The 22,089-nt window shown below is 50.1% G+C and overlaps 1 protein-coding gene across 2 annotated transcripts; it reads left to right on the top strand.

The window, feature by feature from the left end:
* Window positions 1–2,153: 2,153 nt before the first annotated feature.
* On the top strand, window positions 2,154–19,501 carry NPHS1 (NPHS1 adhesion molecule, nephrin; the record flags this gene model as incomplete). Of its 2 annotated transcripts, none has more annotated exons than XM_081216382.1 (29): window positions 2,154–2,601; window positions 2,709–2,924; window positions 3,001–3,123; window positions 3,330–3,458; window positions 4,121–4,202; window positions 4,582–4,685; window positions 4,869–4,996; window positions 5,084–5,255; window positions 5,443–5,600; window positions 5,867–6,011; window positions 6,114–6,238; window positions 7,439–7,625; window positions 7,836–7,965; window positions 8,092–8,264; window positions 8,681–8,821; window positions 8,912–9,052; window positions 9,559–9,680; window positions 10,670–10,841; window positions 10,937–11,093; window positions 11,189–11,340; window positions 12,715–12,826; window positions 12,910–13,091; window positions 14,704–14,760; window positions 16,475–16,594; window positions 16,727–16,751; window positions 16,858–16,933; window positions 17,090–17,183; window positions 17,280–17,386; window positions 19,370–19,501. In XM_081216382.1, the coding sequence occupies exons 1-29, from the start codon at window positions 2,460–2,462 to the stop codon at window positions 19,499–19,501; spliced, it is 3,804 nt and encodes a 1,267-aa protein (XP_081072508.1). In that variant the 5' UTR covers window positions 2,154–2,459. The 2 variants fall into 2 exon arrangements, with proteins under 2 accessions (XP_081072508.1, XP_081072507.1); XM_081216381.1 differs by having other exon boundaries at window positions 17,271–17,386.
* Between the last annotated feature and the right edge of the window lie 2,588 nt (window positions 19,502–22,089).

The following is a 22,089-nucleotide window of genomic DNA, read 5'->3' as shown; positions in this document are numbered from 1 at the left end:
CATGAATCCCCAGGATTCTATGACTAGGGGTTCAGACCTCTGAGGACTGAGAAGCTACTGGCCTGAACTCCAAGTTTCTGAGGAGTTGGGGACTCACCTAGGTCCCCTGCCGGCAGCAGAGTGCAGTTGGGAAAGGATGACCTTGGGTCAGAAAATATGGCCTTAAATCTTAGAGTCAGTGGATTTAACCAACAATCTCTCTCCCACCCCCACTCAGGCCCAGGAGGATTTGAAAATCAGCAGACAGTGAACATCTGCCCTAAGTCCTGTGTGTGCATGGTGTGTGGGGGGGGAAGGATTGGAGGCCTGAACTCCCAGGTCCTTGGGAAGAACAGGCCTGGACTCCTGAGTCTGAGAGGGTAGATCCTGGGGGCCCAGACTTCTAGAACTCTTGGCTTTTGTTTTGGGGATCCAGCCCCTGGATTTTGAAACAGGATGAGCTTGGGTCCAGGACTCCTGAGTCTTGGGATGGAAGTCAGGTAGTAAGGCTGTTTTTCCAGACACCTGACATCGCTTCCCCTTCCTGGCTCTCTGGGGCCACAGGCATGGAAAGATGGAGAGCCTGAGGTCCCAGGAGCATCCAGAGAAGGAAAACATCCAAGGTGGAGGGTGGAAGGTTTGTGCTAATTAAAGGTCCCAGCAATGGACAGCTCTATGCCCTGGCCCCGAGGGACACCATCTGGTCACGGTGCTGTGAGAGAACCTCGAGCTCTGCATCCAGCCCATTCCCCAGGAGGCGTGGGGGCGTTGGGAGAGGGAATGTGGGAGGAGGGCAAGGAGCCAGGAATGGGAGGGAAGAAGAAAGATTAGAGGGAGCATCAAGGATGGAGGTGTGGGGACTCAGGCCAGATGCCTCATCTTGTTTCTGGATGAGGACCAGATGGGGGTCATACTGGGGAGAGAGAGAGAAAACGAGCAGTTCCAATTCCTGCAGGAGATAAGCGGGCAGAAGAAGCTTATCCCATGTGGGTGTGTATGTGCACACTGGAGTGGGGAGGGCAGGCCAACCAGCATATGGTTATAAAATCCAAGGATGTGACAATCAGGAGGACTCAGAGATGAAGAAACAAATGAAAGAAAGACACACAGTCAAAGGCTGACTGAGAACAAATATTTATTGAGCTCCTGGTGTGTGTGAGAGACAGAGTATGGGGTGGGGGAGAGATAGAGATGAGAACAGAGACAGAAAGTGAGAAACAGAGAAACATACAGGCACAGACAGTGACAGAGTTAAAGGCTGGCTGACATGTAACCACCTAATGGAGAGAGAGAGGGGGAGAAAGACACTGAGTCAGAGAGGGAGAGTCTCAAAGCGATGGAGAAAGATAGGAAAATAAATCGAGATGGATTGAGGGAGGGAGAGAGACAGACACACCCAGAAGGCAAGAAGAGACAGAAAGAGCTAGAGGGAAGCTACGTGAACTAGAACTCACAAGGCCCTTGCCAAACTGTTCCCGCACTGGGCTCAGTGCTTGTGGCCTCGGACCCTACCTGTCACTCCTACCCACTCAGATTGCCAGGCACACTTAACACCTTAGACATTTACACACACACTGCACAAACTTCCACAGATCACAGCTCACTCTCACTTTCCCCAGGCTCACACGCATGCTCACACACTCACAAGCACTTCACACATATGTGTGCACACAGATATCGGCACTCTCCCACTCCCTCTCACACACTGTTGCACACTCCTCAGCAGAGACCCCTAACGTCACCGAGAGGGGGACGTCTACTCAAAGAAGGAAGGGACTTGAAGGTCAGGTACCAGGGTAGGAAGAGCCGAAGAGTCTTACCCCCACCCTGGGTCCAGCTCTCAGCTCCCCATGCTGAGCTGGGACCTCCTGGGTCTGAACTGCTCCTCCTTTATCCCTGGCCCAAGCCAGGCCCTTGGGGTCATGGGGGCTGGGGAGGCACCGAGGAATGTGCTTGGCATGTGCTGACAGGGGATTTCTTGCTCCAGCTGTGCCGGAAGGAGCCTGTTGGGCAGAGGCCTGAAGCTGGAGACGCAGGAGGGTGCCTGGGGGAGGTAACAGTGTGAGGACGAGATTCGACTTCGAACTGGACCCAGCTCTGCCACTGATTGCATCCTTGCTCTCCTGGGCTCCCGGGGCCTGCGCGACTCAGCAGTGGGTCCTCCCAGAGGGGCTATGAGTGGTGAGAGGAGACCAGGGGTGGGAGTGGACCAGGAGAAGAAAGAGAAATAGACACTGACTTCAGGGAAGGAGATAGAGACTGAGAGAGAGAGAGAGAGAGAGAGGGAGAGAGAGAGAGGGAACTTGAGACCAGGAGAGCACGATAGAGAGAATACAGGAGGGAGATCAGAGGGGACTTAGGGCAGGAAGAGAGAGAGAGAAAGACAGTGTGGGGGAGGGGAGACTGACTCCTGGGAGGAGAGAAAAACAGAGAAGTAGAAGAAGAAAAAGAGAAACAAAGAGAAAGTAAGAGACGGAGACATGGAAAGGGACCCAGAGAAAGACAGAGGCAGACGCAGGAGGCGGGCAGTGGTCCCTGTGGGAGCCACAGGCAGAGGACCTGGGATGGCTCTAAGGCTCCCCATCAGGACACCGCTGCTCTTCATGGGGCTGCTGATGACAGGTGAGTGGGATCCTGGCCGGTGACCAGAGCCAGGTGGTCCTCATTTTCCACCCACATCCTCCAGGCAGAACCTCTGCCCTCTCCCACTGACACCTCTGTGTCCCCAGGCCTGGCCCAGGTGCCAGTCCCTGCCTCAGTCCCCCGAGGCTTCTGGGCTCTGCCTGAAAACTTGACGGTGGTGGAGGGCACTGCCGCTGAGCTGTGGTGTGGGGTCAGCGCCCCTGGCAGCACAGTCCAATGGGCCAAAGATGGGCTGCTCCTAGGCCCCGATCCTAGGATCCCCAGTTTCCCACGGTATCGCCTTCAAGGGGACCCTACGAAAGGTAAGGGACAAGAGCCTGAGATTCTGAGCCACCAGCAGAGGCTGACCGCGGCCCTGACCTGGGGTCCTCCCTGCAGGTGAATTCCACCTGCGTATTGAAGCATGTGACCTCAGCGACGATGCAGGGTATGAGTGCCAGGTCAGCCGCTCAGAAACAGGCCCTGAGCTCGTGTCGCCCAGAGTGATCCTCTCCATCCTGGGTACGGGTGAGAGACCTCCAGGACCCATGAGTCTGGACTTCCACCCTCGCCAGCTCCAGGGTCCAGGAGTCCAAGCCCCCAGTTCCCCACCACCCCCTTGCTTAGATCCAGGGTGCAGAACTCATTTCTTGAGCAATGAGACACAAAGCCCAGATCCTCATATCCTTCTGGGTGCTTCTGGCTTATTCCAGACCCTTTCTCACCAGTGCCCCCCAAGGTGCTTCAGCTGACCCCCGAGGCAGGGAGCACGGTCACGTGGGTAGCTGGACAGGAGTACTTGGTCAGCTGTGTGTCTGGGGATGCAAAGCCAGCACCTGACATCACCTTCCTCCTGAGTGAGTGTGGGTGAACTGATGGGGGCAGCGGGAAGCCCCTGGAGTGGGGAGGGGATGTGTCCCTGCCCAGGGTTCTCCTGAGATGGGATGCAGGAACAGGCCTGGGGAGATGCAAAGGCCAGTGTGGGACCCAGTGGATGGGAGGGGACATCCAGGAAAGGTACCGAGGAGTTCACGGGACTGCTAGGTCGGGACTCAAGGGAGAGGCTGAGGCTCCAGATAGAGATACGGGTGTCCTTCTGGTGCAGCAAAGAGAAGCTGAGGTGATGGGGGTGGGTAATACAACCCAGCAAGGAGGGGAGGGGAGAGGGACTTCCCTGGCGGTCCAGTGGTTAGGACTCCGCACTTCCACTGCAGGGAGCACGGCTTTGATCTCTGGTCAGGGAACTAAGATCCCTGCAAGCCAGGTGGTGTAGCCAAAAAAAAAAAAAAAAAAAAAAAAAAAAGGAGAGGAGGGGAGAGGCCCAGGCCAGGACTCAGCCCTGAGTGAGGACTCCAGGATTCAGGGAGGCTGGAATGTGTGGAGGGAATGGACATAGTGTTTCTCCTCCAGAACCAGGAGGGAGGGGTTGTATGTCCACCCTGAGGAATTCCAGGCCATGCTCCCCAGAATCTACCTTGGGGGAAACCTGGCACCCCTTCAGCCTTCTTGTTACCCCAAGGTGGACAAACAATTTCTGACATCTCTGCTAATGTGAATGAGGGATCCCAGGAGAAACTCTTCACCACAGAGGCCACAGCCAGGTATGGAAATTGGGGTGCCCTCCCCGCAGACTGATCCCCAAATTTCTCCACGAAAACCCCATATCCTAGGGATTCAAGCACGGAAACTTGGGTCAGGTAGGAACATCCGGGACCCAATTCTTCACCCTGATGCTCTAAAACTTCTTCATGGAATCCCAGTTCCAGAAGATCAAGTACAAAGGTTTTGGCCAGGTGTGGGCCTCTGGGACCCCAGTTCTCACTGTTGACCCTGAAATCTCTTCCATGGAGCTCTAAATCTTAAAGGAAATCACCATAGAGACTTAGGCCAGGTGTGGGGAGCTGGCTTGCCCACCTCTTCACCTTGACTTCCCAAATTTCAGATGATAACTGACTTTAGAACCCCAACTTCCCACCCCAGGGTGACACCCCAGAGCTCAGATAACGGGCAGTTACTGGTCTGTGAGGGGTCCAGCCCAGCTTTGGACACCCCTATCAAGGCTTCAATCACCATGAATGTTCTGTGTAAGTGGGGAACTGAGTCAACTGTTGGCATCAAGGATGGGGAGCAGGAATTGGGGGGCGTGGGGAGCACAGGGATCATGGAAGGCTCAGACTCTCAAGGGGGAAACACAGGGGTTCAGAGGCAGGTTGTGGGGCCTGGAAAGAATGCATGGAGTCCCCAGGCCCGTGACTGCTGTTCCCCAGTCCCCCCAGGACCCCCTGTCATTGAGTGGCCAGGCCTGGACGAGGGGCACGCGAAGGCAGGGCAGAACTTGGAGCTGCTGTGCATGGCCCGAGGCGGGAATCCACTAGCCACACTGCAGTGGCTGAAGGTGAGGCAGAGGCAGGTCTGGAGATGGGGGAAGGGGCGAGGGCCGGGAGCCGGCCCTGAGCTGGCCCAGGCCTGTCCCTGTCTCCAGAACGGCCAGCCAGTGTCCACAGCCTGGGGCACAGAGCACACTCAGGCAGTGGCCCGCAGCATGTTAGTGATGATCGTGCGGCCGGAAGACCATGGGGCAAGGCTCAGCTGCGAGGCCTACAACAGCGTATCTACAGGGATCCAGGAACGTGGGGTCAAGCTTCAGGTCACCTGTGAGTCCTGGTGCCAGCTGCCCATCTGTCAGTCTGTGCCCCAGAGAACCATCTGTCTGTGCCCCCAAATCATGCCTGTCTGATGCCAAAGACCTCATCATCTGTCCCCAGTCTCCTCTCTGTCTGGGCTCATCTGTGAGCTGTGCAGCCCAGCTTAGTGTCTCTCCTCTGTCCATCATCCCTGCAGTTCCCCCCAGTGCCATTACCATCCTGGGATCTGCATCCCAGTCTGAGAACAAGAACGTGACCCTCTCCTGCATCACCAAGTCCAGTCGCCCAAGGGTCCTACTGCGATGGTGGCTGGGCTGGCGGCAGCTGCTGCCCACAGAGGAGACAGTCATGGATGTGAGGCGGGGGCCAGGCTCCTGGGTCTGAGGGAGGAGGGAGCTGAGGGCACAACTCCTGGATCTGGGAGAGGAGGGGTCTGGCAGCTTGGATGCCTTGGTGCCTGGGGAGCAAGCATGGACTGGGGCCCAGGGCCTCCTGGGTCTAACAGAGGAGAGGGTGGAGATGATTCATGTGTCCCTGCTGGGGTCTGGGGTTGACCCAAGTCACTGGTACCATGGATGGGGGTGCCCTACTCCCCCAGTCTGAAGCTCGCTCTCTGCCAGGGCCTGCATGGTGGCCACATCTCCATGTCTAACCTGACATTCCTGGCGCGACGGGAGGACAATGGTCTGACCCTCACATGCGAGGCCTTTAGTGAGGCCTTCACCAAGGAGACCTTCAAGAAGTCACTCACCCTGAACGTGAAATGTGAGGCTCCACCCTCACCCGGGGGTGCCCCATGCCTTAGAGACCCCCACCCTCAGGCCCCAGCCGGGAGAGAAAATCCACTCTTCCTGCATCTCCCCACAGATCCTGCCCAGAAGCTATGGATTGAGGGCCCCCCAGAGGGGCAGCGTCTACGGGCTGGGACCCGGGTGAGGCTGGTATGTTTGGCCATTGGAGGCAATCCAGACCCTTCCCTCACCTGGTACAAGGTTGGTGCCAAGCAAGGGTTGTGGGGTGGCTGGGAATGTGGGGGAAAGATGAAGCCCCTTCTCTCCTCCTCTTGGGAAATTTTGGGAAACCTGAATTTCTTGAAAAATACTGGAGATTTTGAGTTTCGGCAGGGAATTGGAAAAGACAAATGCCATGAGAATTAAATGCGACCTTAGAAAAAGTGAGGAAATTCTGGGAAAACAGTGACAATTCTAGAATAAAAGAAAGAATTCTGGATCCGGATTGGGAATTCTAGAGAAAAGGCAATTAATTTCATTAAAATTAAAGGAAATTCCGGTGAAATCTTGGAATTCAGGTGAAATGGCAGGAATTTTGGGAAAGACTAAGAATTCCAGAAACAAAAGACAATGGTGGGCAAAGCCTAGAAATTTGGGGGGAAAGACTAGTAATCCTCCAGCACATTTGAAAAATCCATTAATATTAAATTGAATTCTTGGGACTTGAGGGTAAGAAATTGAAATTCCATTAAAATTTTAAAATTCTGGCAGAATTCTGGGAGACTCTTGGGAAATTAGGAATCTAGTGGAAATTCTGGGGGAAAGACTAGGCATTACGGGAACGAAATTGAATTCCATTTAATTGGATGGAATTTTGGAGAAAAACCACGAATTGGGACAATACAAAGGATTCTAGTAAAAGATTAGGATAATAAGAGAATATTGGGGAAGGATTCAGAAATTTGCGACCAGCCAATGGAATTAAGGGAAAGATCAAAGGAAATCTTTGAGGAAGGTGGGGAGTTTAAGAAAAAGAACTAAGGATAGGCAACAGTGAAGGAATTCTGGGAAAGGTTTGGGAATTCCAAGGGAGTTTCCTGGCGTAGGGTGTCTGGTAAACATAGCTGGAATGAAATTTGAGGAGTGGGGCTGAGGGTCGGCCGAGGGCCTCCAGAGAGCAGAGGAGGCGGGGTGGGGGGGCCGGGGGTGGTGAGGCGTGGGACTGGAGGCGGAATCAGACAGCAAAATCTCGGGGCTCCGGGGGCCCAGTCGGCGGGAGAGATTCCGGTAGGATGTGCTCAGTTCCAGTCCCCATTCCTCTACCCTAGCTGGTGCCCACGGAAGGGGGCGCCTTTGCCTCATCACACAAAAGCTTTATCTGGGCTGGCAGCCAACCCAGTGGGGCGTCTCGCGGGGAATGACAGGGCTCCCCGCGGTCCCCCAGTCAGTCTCGGCCCTCAGGACTCGCGCACAGTGACCGAGCCGCGGCCGCCCCAGGAGCCACGGCGGGTGCAGCTGGGAAGTCTGGAGAAGTCCGGGAGCACCTTCTCCCGAGAACTGGTGCTGATCGCCGGTCCGTCGGACAACCAGGCCAAGTTCACGTGCAAAGCCGGCCAGCTCAGCGCGTTCACGCAGCTTGTGGTGCAGTGTGAGGGGGCGCACGGCCGGGCCGGGGGGGAGGGCTGGGCCGCGGCGGGGAACTGAGCCGGAGCCGTGGCTGGTGGCTTGGGGATGGGGGGCGGCTGGGGGAGGGGTGGATGCCGCAGAGTCCCGGCGCGCTCGGGGCTGGGCGGGGCCTGGGTCACTGCCGGGCCTCCTCCTCACCTCTGAGCCTCGCTCCTCCCACCGGCTCTCGAAGTCCCCCCAACTAACGTGACGATCCTGGCCAACGCGTCGGCGCTGCGCCCCGGGGATGCCTTAAACTTGACGTGCGTCAGCGTTAGCAGCAACCCTCCGGTCAACTTGTCGTGGGACAAGGAGGGGGAGAGGTGAGAGTGCGAGTGGCCCCGTCGCTCCCTGGTTCTGGCCACGCCCCTTGACAGTCAGAATCCCGCCCCTGCCAGTACCCAGTACCCAGACTCTGGCTCTGGTCCTACTCCCTGCCCGGTCCACAGGCTGGAGGGTGTGGCCGCCACGCCCCGGAGTGCCCCATTCAAAGGCTCCGCCGCCGCTGGGAGCGTCCTTCTGAGAATGTCATCCCGCGACCACGGCCACCGCGTGACCTGCCGTGCCCACAGCACCGAGCTCCGGGAAACCGTGAGCGCGTTCTACCGCCTCAACGTGCTGTGTATGTGCGCAGGCCTGGCATCCCTCTTGATTCCCTCCTGACCCTATACTGCGTGGGTCTTCATCTTGATACTGTCTTTGACTTCCATCCTAAACTTTGAAACTTTCCCGACCTTTATCCTCACACCCGACCCTGCACCAGCTCCTATCCTGCCCAACCCCCATCCTGCCTTTTGTCCCCTATCCTTACCCCTGACCATCACCCCCATCCCGACCCCTCTTTCCATCCTTAAAACTGACTCTGGCTTCTCCTGAACCTAACCCCCATCTCAGCTCTGAACTTAATTGCTACCTTGTCCACAACCTTAAAATCTAGTCATGATCTCGACTTTAACACTTCATGCCTGCACCTGATCTCAAATCCTCCCCGGATCCGAACCTTAACAATCTTGACTCCCAGCGGCGCCTCCTCCGCAGACCCTCCAGAGTTCCTGGGTGAGCAGGTGCTTGTGGTGACCGCGGTGGAGCAGGGCGAGGCACTGCTACCCGTGTCTGTGTCTGCCAACCCCGCCCCGGAGGCCTTCAACTGGACCTTCCGCGGCTACCGCCTCAGCCCAGGTACAGGGGAGGGGAATGAAGAGGAGCGCAGGTCTCCGGGACTCCGGGACGGGAGGGTCTGGTAGGCCCCTCAACCTTTACTTCCCCCAGCTGGCGGCCCCCGGCATCGTATCCTGTCTGGTGGAGCTCTGCAGCTATGGAACGTGACCCGCGCTGACGATGGTCTCTACCAGCTGCACTGCCAGAACTCAGAGGGCACCGCTGAAGCTCTCGTGAGGCTGGACGTACACTGTGAGCCCCCTCATCACCCTAGGCAACTAGGGAGTTTTGGGAGCCCCGCCCACCATGGAAACCACACCCACCCAGGGAATCTTGCCCACTGTGGAGTCTCCTCATTGTGGAAGCTCCACCCACCCAGGGATTTTCACCCATCCTGGAAGCCTCCCACTCTGGGAGCCCCCACTATGATGGAGCCACGTCCACTTCTGGAAATCTGCCCACTAGAGAGACCCTATGTAGAATCTCTGCCCACCTACTCCCATCAGGAAGCCAAGCCCACTGTGGAAGCCCCACCACCACACAATTCTGGAAGTCCACAGCACCTACTCTGGTCACTACAGTGGTATAGTAGAGGGTGGGGACAACCTCATTAACCTTGAGAACTTTACTCCAAAGGCAGACTTTATCACACCCATGACTTTCTCAGGCACCTCTAAGACACCTCACCCACCTGGGGCCCTCTTCCACCATGGCCTGTCTGGGCCCAAGTGCCTTCCCCCAGCTCCACCCTTCCCTAGATGCTCCCATCATCCGAATTCTCCAAGACCCCACTGAAGTGAATATTGGGGGCTCTGTGGACATAGTCTGCACTGTTGATGCCAATCCCATCCTTCCTGAGATGTTCAACTGGGAGAGGCTGGTAAGGATCCAACCTTTGGTAAATGGAGGGGGCTGGGGGGATGTGATTTCTTGACTGTGAGTTCCTTGGGAGGAGGGGTCACGTCTACATGACCCTCTATAACTATGTACTTGTCCGGGCATGCTCCAAGAACTAACTGCTGAATGGCAGATGGATGGGTGGATGAGTGAATAGATAACCAGGTGAGTGGGTGGGCAGGTGGGTGGATATATGGATGGATAGGTAGATGGGTGGATGAATAGGTGGATGGATGAATGAGTGGATGGAAGAACAGATGGACAAATGAACAAGTGAATGACTGGATAAATGGATCAATAAATGGGCAGTTAGATGATTGATGAGAGAAATGAGTAGATTAGACTAGAGAGTAGATGGATGGATAGATACACCATCAGTGGAAAAGATGTCTGTGGAAGGATAATGGGTAAATGGATGGATGGATGGATGGGTGAGTGCACAGGTCAATGGAGAGATGGAGAGATGGATAAATAGGTAGCTAGATGCATTGATGAACAGATGCATGTATTTATTGGTGTGTGTGTCTATGAGGAAATAGATGGGGTGGATGGGTTGAGAGATGGAAGGGTGAATGGACAGGTAGAAGGAAAACAGCTGGTTGGATGAATGAATGGGTGAATGGGTGAATGGATGGAATGGGAGGTTGATGGATGTATGGATAAATGAATGAATCGATGGATAGGATGGTTAAATACATGGATGGATGGGTGGGTAGATGGTTCCAAGCATGAATGGTTGAATAAATGGTTGGGTGAGTGGTTGGCTGGATTGGTGGATGAATGGATGGATCCATGCATGAATGGTTGGATAACTGGATGGATGGGTGCATGGGTGGATGACAGCAGGAATCTTTTCTTTGCTAGGAAGGGTGATTGTGGGTGGGAGAATGAGGCTACAGAGGGGACCCAGTTTGGAGGATAATGGAGCTGGGGCCAGACTTGGGGACCATCTCCTGAGTCTTGTGCCTCCAGGGAGAAGAGGAGGAGGACCAGAGCCTGGATGACATGGAGAAGATATCAAAGGGGTCCACAGGGCGTCTTCGGATTCACCATGCCAAGTTGACCCAGGCTGGTGCTTACCAGTGCATTGTGGACAATGGGGTGGCACCTCCAGCCAGAGGGCTGGTCCGTCTTGTTGTCAGATGTGAGTAACAACCAAAGCCCTAACTTCAACGCCTGCCACTAAATCCACATATCATGTCCTTCCATACACCTCACGTTGACCTCCAACCCCTCTAGTTGCCCCCCACGTGGAGCATCCCTCTCCTCTAACTAAAGTGGCTGCAGCTGGAGACAGCACTAGTTCTGCCACCCTCCACTGTCGTGCCCGAGGTGTCCCCAATATCGTCTTCACTTGGACCAAAAACGGGGTCCCTCTGGATCTCCAGGATCCCAGGTGAGCCCAGGCCCAGCCAGGTAACAGTCCAGCCCTAACTTTGATCCCCCAGCCCCAATCACCCTACCTGAGTCCCTGCCACACCTCCTCTCCAGGTACACAGAGCACACATACCACCAGAGTGGTGTCCACAGCAGCCTCCTGACCATTGCCAACGTGTCCGCAGCCCAGGATTATGCCCTCTTCACGTGCACAGCCACCAACCCCCTTGGCTCGGACCACACCGATATTCAACTCGTCAGCATCAGTATGGTGGGAGGGGGCTCTGAGGGTTTTGGGAGGGTGCTCCCCTAGGTCAATCCCCAAGTCTCTGGTTGCTCTCAGAATGGCAGTGTTCCTGAAACCTGAGAAGTGTTTAGGAATGAGGATGGAGTTTTTGCCTGCCCCGAAATCCCAACGGAGACTGGATTTTTTAGGGAAACCCACAACAAAGGAAAAAATGGAGGGAGTTTCTTATTGGCCCAAGTAACTGAAAAGTAGATTTTCAGGAGTCGCTGAATCTAGGTTCAGCTGTCATCAAGAACTCCCCATCTCTCAGGACTGCTTTTCTCTGTGTTGGCCTTATTGTGAGATGTCTGTTAGACATCTAACAACCACTATGAGAAGCTTTACAATAAAGTAAGGCTTCCTAACAGTGGTGTGAAAGTATTAGAATTAAGATCCATTGGTTCCACTTGGCTCCCAGCCCATCCCTGATCCAATCAGTGGTGAGGGGAAGGCAACGTGATCTGATTATTGCTTCTGTTGGCTAGGCCTAGTCACATGTCCATCCTACAAGGAGTGAAGTCACTTCCATCAGAAGCACGTGGCCTGAGAATGTGGGCGAGTGGTTCTCCAATGGATATTCAGGGTTCTGTAACCAGAAGAAATGAGGGGAATGGATATGAGATAGGCACAAAAATCCACTACAAGAAACATATTATACAGTCAATCCTCCTTATTTGTGGAGTCTGTATTTGCACATTTGCCTGCTTGCTAAAATTTATTCATAACCCTCAAATCACTACTCATGCTGCTCTCTCAGACATTCAGGGGACTGTACAGAGCGGGTGAAAAATTTAAGTCACCCAATGAGTACATTCTCAGCTGAGGTGGAGCAAGACAACACTCTGCTTTCTTACAGCACTCATATTTTGCACCTTCGTGCTTTTTGTTAGTGATTTTGCTAAATAAAATGGCCCCCAAGCACAGCACTAAAGTGCTGTCTGGTGTTCCTAAGCTCAAGAAGTCTGTGGTGTGCCATTTGGAGAAAATACTTGTGTTGGATAAGCTTCGTTCAGGTGTGAGTTATAGCACCACTGGCTGTGAGTTCAATGTTAATGAATCAACAAGATATATTAAATAAGATGTCTTTAAGCAGAAACATGCATAATACAAGATCATGTATTAATTGGTTGATGAAAATGTGACTAGAGGCTCGTGGGAATCTAAGCCTGCATTTCCCCTAGAAGCAGTGGTTTGGTATTTGCTCGTTGAGGGTTCACAGTGACTTTAGAGAACATGACCACCATGAATAATGAGAATCGACTGTATATTTAAAATCATGCTTAAGGAATCTGGAAGGAAGCTTTCAGAATCCTTCTGTATCCTCTGACTATGTCCCCCATCCCTTACCTCAAAGGCCGCCCTGATCCACCACTGGGATTGAAGGTCGTGAGCATGACCCCATACTCGGTGGGGCTGGAGTGGAAGCCTGGCTTTGATGGGGGCTTGCCACAAAGCTTCCAAGTCAGGTGGGTCCCGGTCATGGCAGGAAGGGGTGGTAGCCAATAGGACTGGGGCACCTCCCTGAATGACTGCCCTCCCTTTCATGCAGGTATGAGGCTCTGGGGACTCCAGGGTTCCTCTACATGAATGTCCTACCACCCCAGGCCACCACCTTCACACTGACTGGGCTGCAGCCTTCTACACGATACAGGGTCTGGTTGCTGGCCAGCAATGCCCTGGGCGACAGTGGACTAGCTGACAAAGGGTCCCAGATCTCAGTCACCACTCCAGGTGGGAAGGGACATTCTTGGGCAGGTTGCAAAATTCCTCAGAGAACTTATAGGGTGGTATAGTGAAGTCAATACTATTATTCCCTTTTTGCAGATGGAGAAACTGAGGCCCAGAGAGGTTAAACAAACTGTCAAAACTCGCACAGGTGGAAGGAACTACAGAGAAGTAGTTCAACTCAGATTTAAACTCAGGCAGATGAACTCCAAAGACTAGTTTTTGCCACTAGACTCACTCTTGAAATGTCACTGATGACACAAAGGAAATTATAAGAGAATTTGAATTGAATTAAAATGAAAACATGAAAATTGTGGGGTGCAGCTAAAGCAGTGCTTAGCAAGAAACTTATAGCATTAAGTGCTCATATTAGATTTTTTTTAAAAGTCTTCAAATGGTCTCTCTAAGTTTCCATCTTAAGAAACTAGAAAAAGAAAGACAAATTAAATCCAAATCCAAAGTAGACAGAAGGAAGGAAATAATAAAGAGCAGAAATTGATGAACTAGAAAATCAAAAAACAATAAAGAAAAATCAATGAAACCAAAAGCTGATTTGTTGAAAAGATCAGTAATGTTTATAAAGCTAATCAAGGCAAAAAAAGAGAGAAGACGCCACTTAAACAATATCAGGAATGAAAAGGGGGACATTACCACTGATCCTACAGACATTAAAGGAAATTAGGAAGTATTACAAACAATTTTATGTCAATAAATTCAGCAACTTGATGACATGGATAAATTCTTATAAGACTGAGAACATTTTGACTCTGGTAGACACTACAGTGTAGTGGCTAATCACACAGAGCCTGGTTCAGACAAACCTGGGTTCAAGTCCCAGCTCTGCAACTTCCTAGATGTGAGACCTTAGGCAAGTCACTTAAGATTCAATATAATCTTTGAGCCTCAGGCTCTAAAGATAAGGTGTATCTCCAGCCTCTGTATCTCAGTTTCTGAAAATAAGGTCTATCTTAGACAGTTGTGAGGATTAAATAAAATATATCTAAAACTCTTAGAACAGGGCCTTGTACAAAGTAAGTGCTATGTAGATGCTAATTTAACGAAATGTCCCCTGCTCTTCTGTTTACTTTGCCCCATGAAAGCTCCCTTTTTCTGTCTTTCCCTTCCTGACAGAGCAGCCTTTTTCCTCATGGCAGTAAGGACTCTTTCCCATCCCTACAATCTTCCCTCCCCTTCCCCCCACCTCCATTCCAGTTTTCCCTTTAAGCACTAAAGCATAAAGTAGTACTATACTTACCTCCCTTGCTCTAGAACTTATACCTCTATTAAGGCATCCTGAGAACCCAGCATCTTTTTTGATTAATCCCCAAAATTGACAATTCAGGTTAAAAGAACTTTCCACACCATAAAGCACTCATCAATAATTTATTATTTTTATTATTAGCATTATTATCATTAGCATTAGCATTAGAATGGCTATTAATAGTATTGTCATTATCATCAGCAGTTTCCAGTTCTCTTTGAAATATTCCTAAGAAGTCATAAATTAGTTCCCATGAGTCTCAAAATGGGTTGCAAAGCTCAATAGGAGGCTGAGAAATATTTAAGGCTTATCTCAGATTAATGGTGTTAATTTGCATTCTCTATATTCACCTCCCAGGTCTAGACCAACCTTCTGGAGAACCTGACTACCAGCTTCCCACAGAGCAACCTGCAGGCAAGTCCTCAATCCCCAAACACCCTCTCTCTCCTGGAAAAAACTTTCTGGTCTCTAACCCCACCTCCTCTTCCTTGTGGCCACAGCCCTTTAAGGCTTAGCTCTGCCCTGTAGGCCCTCACTCATATCCTTAGCTCCTCCTCTTACCTGGATGTGATAAATTTTCTCTCTTCCTAATTCAGTTTAATTCTGAAAAACAAAGCAAAACGAAAAACTAGCTGATTCCATGCCCTGTGCAGAGCCTGTGTCAGTTGGCTTTTGCTGCGTAACAAACCACTCCAAATATGCGCACTTACAGCAACAAACATTATTTCTTGTGATTCTATGAGTGGCTGAACAGTTCTGGTCTGGGCTATAGTCATGTAGCAGCTCTGCTGGGACTGGTTGGTCTAGGGGGGCCCCTCCTCACACGTCTGACAATCTGGCTCTTGGTTGGGACAATGGAGGTAAGTGGGCCGCATGTGTCTCCTTGGCTTGTTCACATGGAGGTGGGATTCCAGACATGGAGGTGGTCACTGGAATCCCAAGAGCAGCAGGAGAGGGCAAGTTCCAATTTACAGGCACTTTTCAAGCTTCTGATTCTGTCTCATTGGCTGAAGCAAGTGACATGGCTCAATTCAGAGTCAGTGTGGAAGGGGAAATCTCAAGGGTGTGCATATAGGGAGACAATTATGATCATTTTGCAAATAATCCCCTTTAGAGTCTGAGAAGGTTGCAAGTGACAGAAATTCAGCTGTTGTTGAATAAATAAAAAGAATGGCTTGGCTCATGAAATTGAAACCTCTTAGTGTGCCTGGATTCAGGTGCTCAAAATTTTCACCAAGAATCAGTTTCTCACTCTCTCAACTTTGCCTTCAACTCTGATGACTTCCTTCTCAGGTTCTTCTCTTAAGAAGGCAAAGAAATCCTCCCACACCTTCAGCTTTTATTTCACTTCTTAGCAGCTAGCAGAAGAGTGTCGTAGATGTTCTTGCAAAAATCCACCTTAGGTTAAATGCCAGTCTCTGAACTGATCACTGTGGGAAGAGGGATGGGAGCTCTTATTGGCCAGTTCAGGCCATGTGTCCTCCACGGAGTCCTGGGGAGCCACCCAGACTGAGAGCAGGGAGTAACCACCGTCAAAGGAAAATGAGTCCTGTTAGCAGAAGTTGGGGAAATGAGTGCTAAGCAGATGTCTACTGAGAGGGACTTAGTCCTGTCCTCAGGGATATAGCAGAGGATTCTGATATTGTCTGGGATGGAAGTTTGTGCAAAGAGGAAGTCATTCGAGATGGAGTTTGAAGGGAGAATAGAAGTTTGCTTGAGAGGAAAGGACATTTAAAGACAGACACTTGACTATTCGAAAGCTTAGAAGTGTGGGTTTGTCTCAGTGATTCTGGAAACAGCCAGTGGTTAGTTTTGTGTGGCTGGAGGGTCAATAGTTTGTGAGCAAGAGTGGGGACATGGAAAGAGGCCAGATCACAGAAGGTCTTGAATGCCCAGCTAAAGAGCTGAAGTTCCTGCTTGAGTCCATACAAGGGGCTTGGGCAAAGGTAGGACCCACTGCTAATGGCCTGATTTGAGAAAGGAGCCACCTTCCCTGGGGTGGCAAAAGGAGTGGACATGGAAACACCTGCCCATCTGCTTTCCTGACCTAGGAGGAGGACTTTGCTTGGTCAGGGAGAGGCTTTTTCAGAGAACCCCAATTGAAGTCTAAAACCAGTTGTCCCCACAGGACCCTCAAAGCTGCCCCTGCTGCCTGTGCTGTTTGCTATTGGGGGTCTTCTGCTACTATCTAACGCCTCCTGTATCGGGGGATTCCTCTGGCAGCGGAGACTGAAGCGTCTTGCTGAGGGTGAGGAGGGACCTGCCAGGACGGAGGCCCAAGGGTGATGGGAGCCCTGGGTTGGCTGCATATTGAAGGTATCCCAGGGCCAAGTGGGCTCGAGGAGCATGTTTCTGACCCCTTTTTTCCTACTTCCCTCAGGCATCTCAGAGAAGACAGAGGCAGGGTAAGTGGGGATATTTTTCTGTAAGGAAGACTCTGGGGAGGAGGTTTGAGGGAGACAGCTGTCAGAGGGTCAACACCCAGCTGCCCCCATGCCTCCATCCTGGAAGGTCAGAGGAAGACCGAGTCAGGAATGAATACGAGGAGAGCCAGTGGACTGGAGACCGTGACACTCGAAGCTCCATGGTGAGTGGGGGTGGTCCTGACACCCCCCGACAGGGGATTGACAGTGACGAAAATTCCACTGTTAGCTTCACGTTAATCATTGCCCTTTCCAGGAATGATGGAGTCAAAGGATGGAAAAGACTTTATCTGTTTTTTTTGGGGGGGGGGCATTGACAGGTCAGCACAACAGATGTAGAGCCATATTACCACTCCATGAGGGACTTCAGCCCCCAGCTGCCCCCCACGCTGGAGGAGGTGTCTTATCCCCGAGGTGAGTGGTGAGCAGAGTGGAACCCCCCCACCCCCATAGGTAATCCTGACATCTGGACCTGGTGCCCTGATCATCTCTCCCTTCCAGGTGTCACAGGTCTTAAGGAGGAGAAAATGGCTTTTCCTGGGCACGTGTATGATGAGCTGGAAAGACTGTATGCCCCGTCTGGGGCCTGGGGACCCGTCTACGATGAAGTACCAATGGTGAGGAGATTTGTATCAGCAGAGATATTTCTTGGCTGGTACTAGAAACCCACCTCCTACTGCTTGTATTAATTAGGGTAAGCTAGCTGCTGTAGTAAAGAGGCCTTAGCCATAATCCAGTGGCCTAAACGAGACAGTCTATTTCTTTCTCACATAGCAGTCAGAGGTGAGTGGCCCTGCTGCATGTGGTTATTCTGGAACCCAAGTTCTTTCTGTTGTGTTCCTCTGCTATCCTCTAGTAAGTTGACCAAGTTTACATGGATGGGACAGTTCCCTGGGGGTTTCAACTGGTGGGAAAGGGGAAAAGAGAGCATGGTAGAGGCACAACCCTGACTTATGGTACAGGCCCAGAAACAGTGCATTCTGCTCTTATTCCACTGGTGAGAATATGGACATGGTCACACCTAACTGCAAAGGAGTCTGAGAAATGCAGCCTATTTGGCAGCTATATCCCCTACTACAATTCTGTTACTGTGGAAGAAGGAAGGTATGTATTTGGTTGGATAAGTAGCCATCTCCACTATACTGGTTAAGCAGAGAGATATAGAGAAATAATTTTTTGGCCCACTCAATGGAAAAGTCAAGGGATAGAAATGTCTTCAGGCCCACCCAGAATTTCCTCTCTAAAGATGTCCCTAACAAATTCAGGTTTGTATCCTATTAGATTAGAAACCTTCAAATAAAGGGAATGCCTCTTTTTCAACAGCTCCAAAGCCCCAACGCAGACACTTATTGGTTTAGTTTGGATCATACTCATTGCTGGACAACTGAAGTGGGGAGTAGTATATGCTAATTGGACAAGTCTGAATCAGTGCCCACCCATGGCATCAGGGAGTAGGGGCCAGCCCCATTCAATCCACTGGGCTGAGAGTGGAAGAGGGATGGAGAGCACAGAGGGAAGTGAAGATTGTGGCTGGGCAGGCAAAAGCAGCCGACAGGGACCTTGGCCACAAACTAAGCCCCACCTACTGTAAGGGAGGTGGGGCAGAACCCCTACTTTCTGTGTGGCCTTGACTAATGCTCTGGCTACAGTGAGCCAAAGATTTCCCTCTGTAATTTTGTCCAGATGGGGAACTGTTCTCCCCACAAAGGTGGAAATAAAGTGCACAATGCTGTCCATGGTGCTGAACCACACGTGCCCTCTAAAGCACAGATGCAGTCTGAACACTTTCTGAAAAGGGCCACATAGTAAATATTTTGGGCTTTGCAGGATATAGTGTCTTTCTAGAAACTCCTCACTCTGCCATAAAAACAGCAATAGACAATAGATAAACAAACAATTGTGGCTAAGTTCCAATAAAACTTTATTTTGGGGCACTGAAATTTGAAATTAATATAATTTTCACATGTCACAAGCATCATTCTTTTTTTGATATTTTCCCAGCAATTAAAAAATGTAAAACTATTCTTAGTCAATAAAAAGTACAGTGGGCCATATTTGGCCCGTGGGCAAGTCTGCTCTAAAGTTTACTGATCAAAAAGAACCATTTTCTCCCAAATCTAGGGAAAGCACATCCCCAGTAGCGACCACCCTACATGGTCTTTTATCTCTTCTATTTTGATGAGGGAATGTTTTGGACATTCATAAGACTGACAGAATCAAGACTCACATTCCACAATTCCCATATCTGATATCGTGGGCTAACTAAAAGTTTCAAATGTCTGACATTTAAATTATTTTTTGACAGTACATCACAAGATATCTTGGACTTGCTTAAAAATAATCCAGTTTTGGGGGGATGAGAAGATAGAGATATAGATAAATAAAGATTGACCAAAGGTTGATATTGTTGAAACTAAGTGATGGGCTCACGGGGCTACATAATAATCACTCTCCTCTTTGTTTATGTTGGAATTTCCCCCATAATTAGAAGCTAAAACATTTTTTTCTATGAAGTAGAGCAGGAGGTTGTATCCCCCAGAGCTGCAATGATGACCCACAGAGCATCTCTCTATGGTTCTAACTCCACCTTTGCTTGTCAGGGCTCCTGTGACCTCTACTGGCCTGAAGACAGGTATGAGGATGCAAGAGGAATCTATGATCAGGTGGCAGGAGATTTGGACCCTATGGAACCTGATGCTCTACCCTTTGAGCTGAGGGGACAGCTGGTGTGAGAGCCTTCTCAACACCCTTCTCCTACACCTGCAAGACATAATATCCCAATTGTCTTTTTTATTCCAGCCTAGGCTGAGCTTGTTAAGTGATCTCCATTGGACACAAAGGGACTGGACTTTTTCAGGAGGGAAGTGGAGGGGTGTGTGTAAGTGACAGAAGATGGTTCAGGCTGGTGTCAAAGTATAAACAAGCCTCCTCCTTGGGTTGGATTTAGAGTTCTCCATAGGGACACAGTGAATTGTTAAAGACATCTCAATAATGAAAAGCTAGTCCGAGGGTCTTTATGCTTTTTAAAGTAAACATTTCAGAAGTGGGAAAAGACATGTTAAAAACTCAGTTCATTTTGAGTTCAACTACATCTGAAATAGCGTGGTTTATGCTTTTCCATAGTTATCTACAACACGATGTATAAACTATGACACACATGTAAACATAAATAGACTCTGTAGAAAATAAACAGCCTTTATTGAAACAAGCTGGACACAAAATAATACATGCTATGTGCTTTCACTTATAGAAATTCTAGAACAGGCAAAGCTAATCTACAGTGACAGAGCCAGATTAGTGGTTGCCTGGGGCCATGGGAAGGAACTGACTAAAAAAGAGTGTGAGGAAATTTTTGAGGGGGTGATAGAAATGTTCTATATGATGATTGTGGTGGTAGTTATATGAATGTATACATTTGTCAAAACTCACTGAACTCTACACTTAAGATGGATACATTTTATGGTACATAAATTATACCTCAACAAAAGTGACTTTAAAAACAGGCACCATAGGGGCTTTCCTGGTGGCGCAGTGGTTGAGAATCCGCCCCCCAATGCAGGAGACATGGGTTCAAGGGGGAGGGAGAGGGGGAGGGGGGAGGAGGGGAGGAGGGGGAGGAGGGGAGGGGGGAGGGGGAGGGGGGAGGAGGGGAGGGGGAGGGGAGGGGGAGGGGGAGGGGGAGGAGGGGAGGGGAGGGGAGGGGGGAGGGAGGAGGGGGGAGGGGAGGGGAGAGGAGGGGGGAGGAGGGGAGGGGAGGAGGAGGAGGAATAAGAAGAAGAAGGAGGGGGAGAGGGAGAAGGAGGAGGAGAAACATACAACATTCTGTTTCCACTTTGGCTAAGGAGAAAAGGTGAATTTATTGAAACAAAGCTACGAGGGGTCTACCTCTCTGTATCTCTTGGCTTTGCTGTTCTCTGTGTTGACTTCATTCTCAGGTAGACCCTTCATTTGGGAGACAAAGATGAGCACTTGCAGTTCTAGGCTGGCATTCCACAAGCTCAGGAGCCAGAGTACATCTTTTGCCAATAGTTCTGGAAGGTCTTGGGGCTGTCGTTCGTCAGCCCAGCTTGGGTCTTACGTCCATCCCTGAACCAATCATTATGGCCAGGGAACAAAATATGTGGATAATCCAGGTCCTGGGTTGCTCAGAACCACACAAACCACTTGGGTAAGGCTCACCAAAGGAACCCCCAGGCTGCGGTTGGGTCTCTTCATGCACTTTTTACTTCCTCTTTGCTACTGTCTGAATCAATGTAACAGATATCTATTGCTTCTGTCTGCCCAGAATCGGGTCCCTCTTAATTTATATAGCTATCATTGAATAAGACAAGTTCCTAATTATGCTAAGCCCCTGGATCCAGCTATACCCAAAGTCAGAGCCACTCCTGGACTATACATTCCCCTTTTCCCTTACGTAAATCTGAATGGTGTCTTCAGTTAGTTAGATGCAACCATAAATTACCCTCTCCCTTAAGCCAGTTTGAATGGGGTCCTTAGTAAACTGATACAGAAATGAATAATTTACAAGGGGAAGAAACACACCCAAATTAGTAGAGCTAAAAGGCATTTACTTTATTACTTACTAAGGGAAAAATAGTAATTTCACAGCGGAGGAAACCTGACAGATGCCACTTTACCAAATGATCAAAATTAACATTACCAGGCATATAAGAAATTGACATCATGGGCCTGATGATATGAAATATTGAGGATACAACAGTATGTCAATGATATTCCTGACTAAAGTGCATAACCTGAATCTAATCATGAGGGAGACATATTGAAATTGAAGGATATTCTACAAAATAGCTGTCCTGCAATCTTCATATATGTCAGGTCATACCACACAAAAGAAGACTGAATTGTTCCAGCTTAAAGGAGACTAAAGAGACATGGCAACTGAGGGCAACACATATTTTCTATAAAGGGTATTATGGGGACAATTGACAAAACTGAGTAAGAATTGTAGATTAGATAACAATATTGTGTCAATGTTAATTCCATTACACTATGGTTGGGTAAGAGAATGCCTTGTTCTTAGGAAATGTGCACTTAATCGTTTAGGGTAAAAGGTTATTGTGTCTTCAATTAACTCTCAAACAACTGAGAAAAATAATGTGTGTTTATACAGAGAGGTAGAAAGGATAAAACAAAGGTAAAATGTTGACATTTGGGGAATGAGGGTGAACTGTATTGAAATGCTTTGTATCCTTCTTAGAACTTTTCAGGAGGCCTGATATCACATCAAAATAAAAGTTGATTTTAAAAAGTGCATTGTAAAGGTGCATGACAATGTCATAGAAGAAAAGAATCGGAAGTA

Source organism: Mesoplodon bidens (assembly GCF_964165515.1).
Source record: "Mesoplodon bidens genome assembly, chromosome: 18".
Lineage (NCBI taxonomy): Eukaryota > Metazoa > Chordata > Mammalia > Artiodactyla > Ziphiidae > Mesoplodon > Mesoplodon bidens.
Note: the sequence above shows the minus strand (reverse complement) of the source record. Positions and strands in the feature narration are given on the sequence as shown.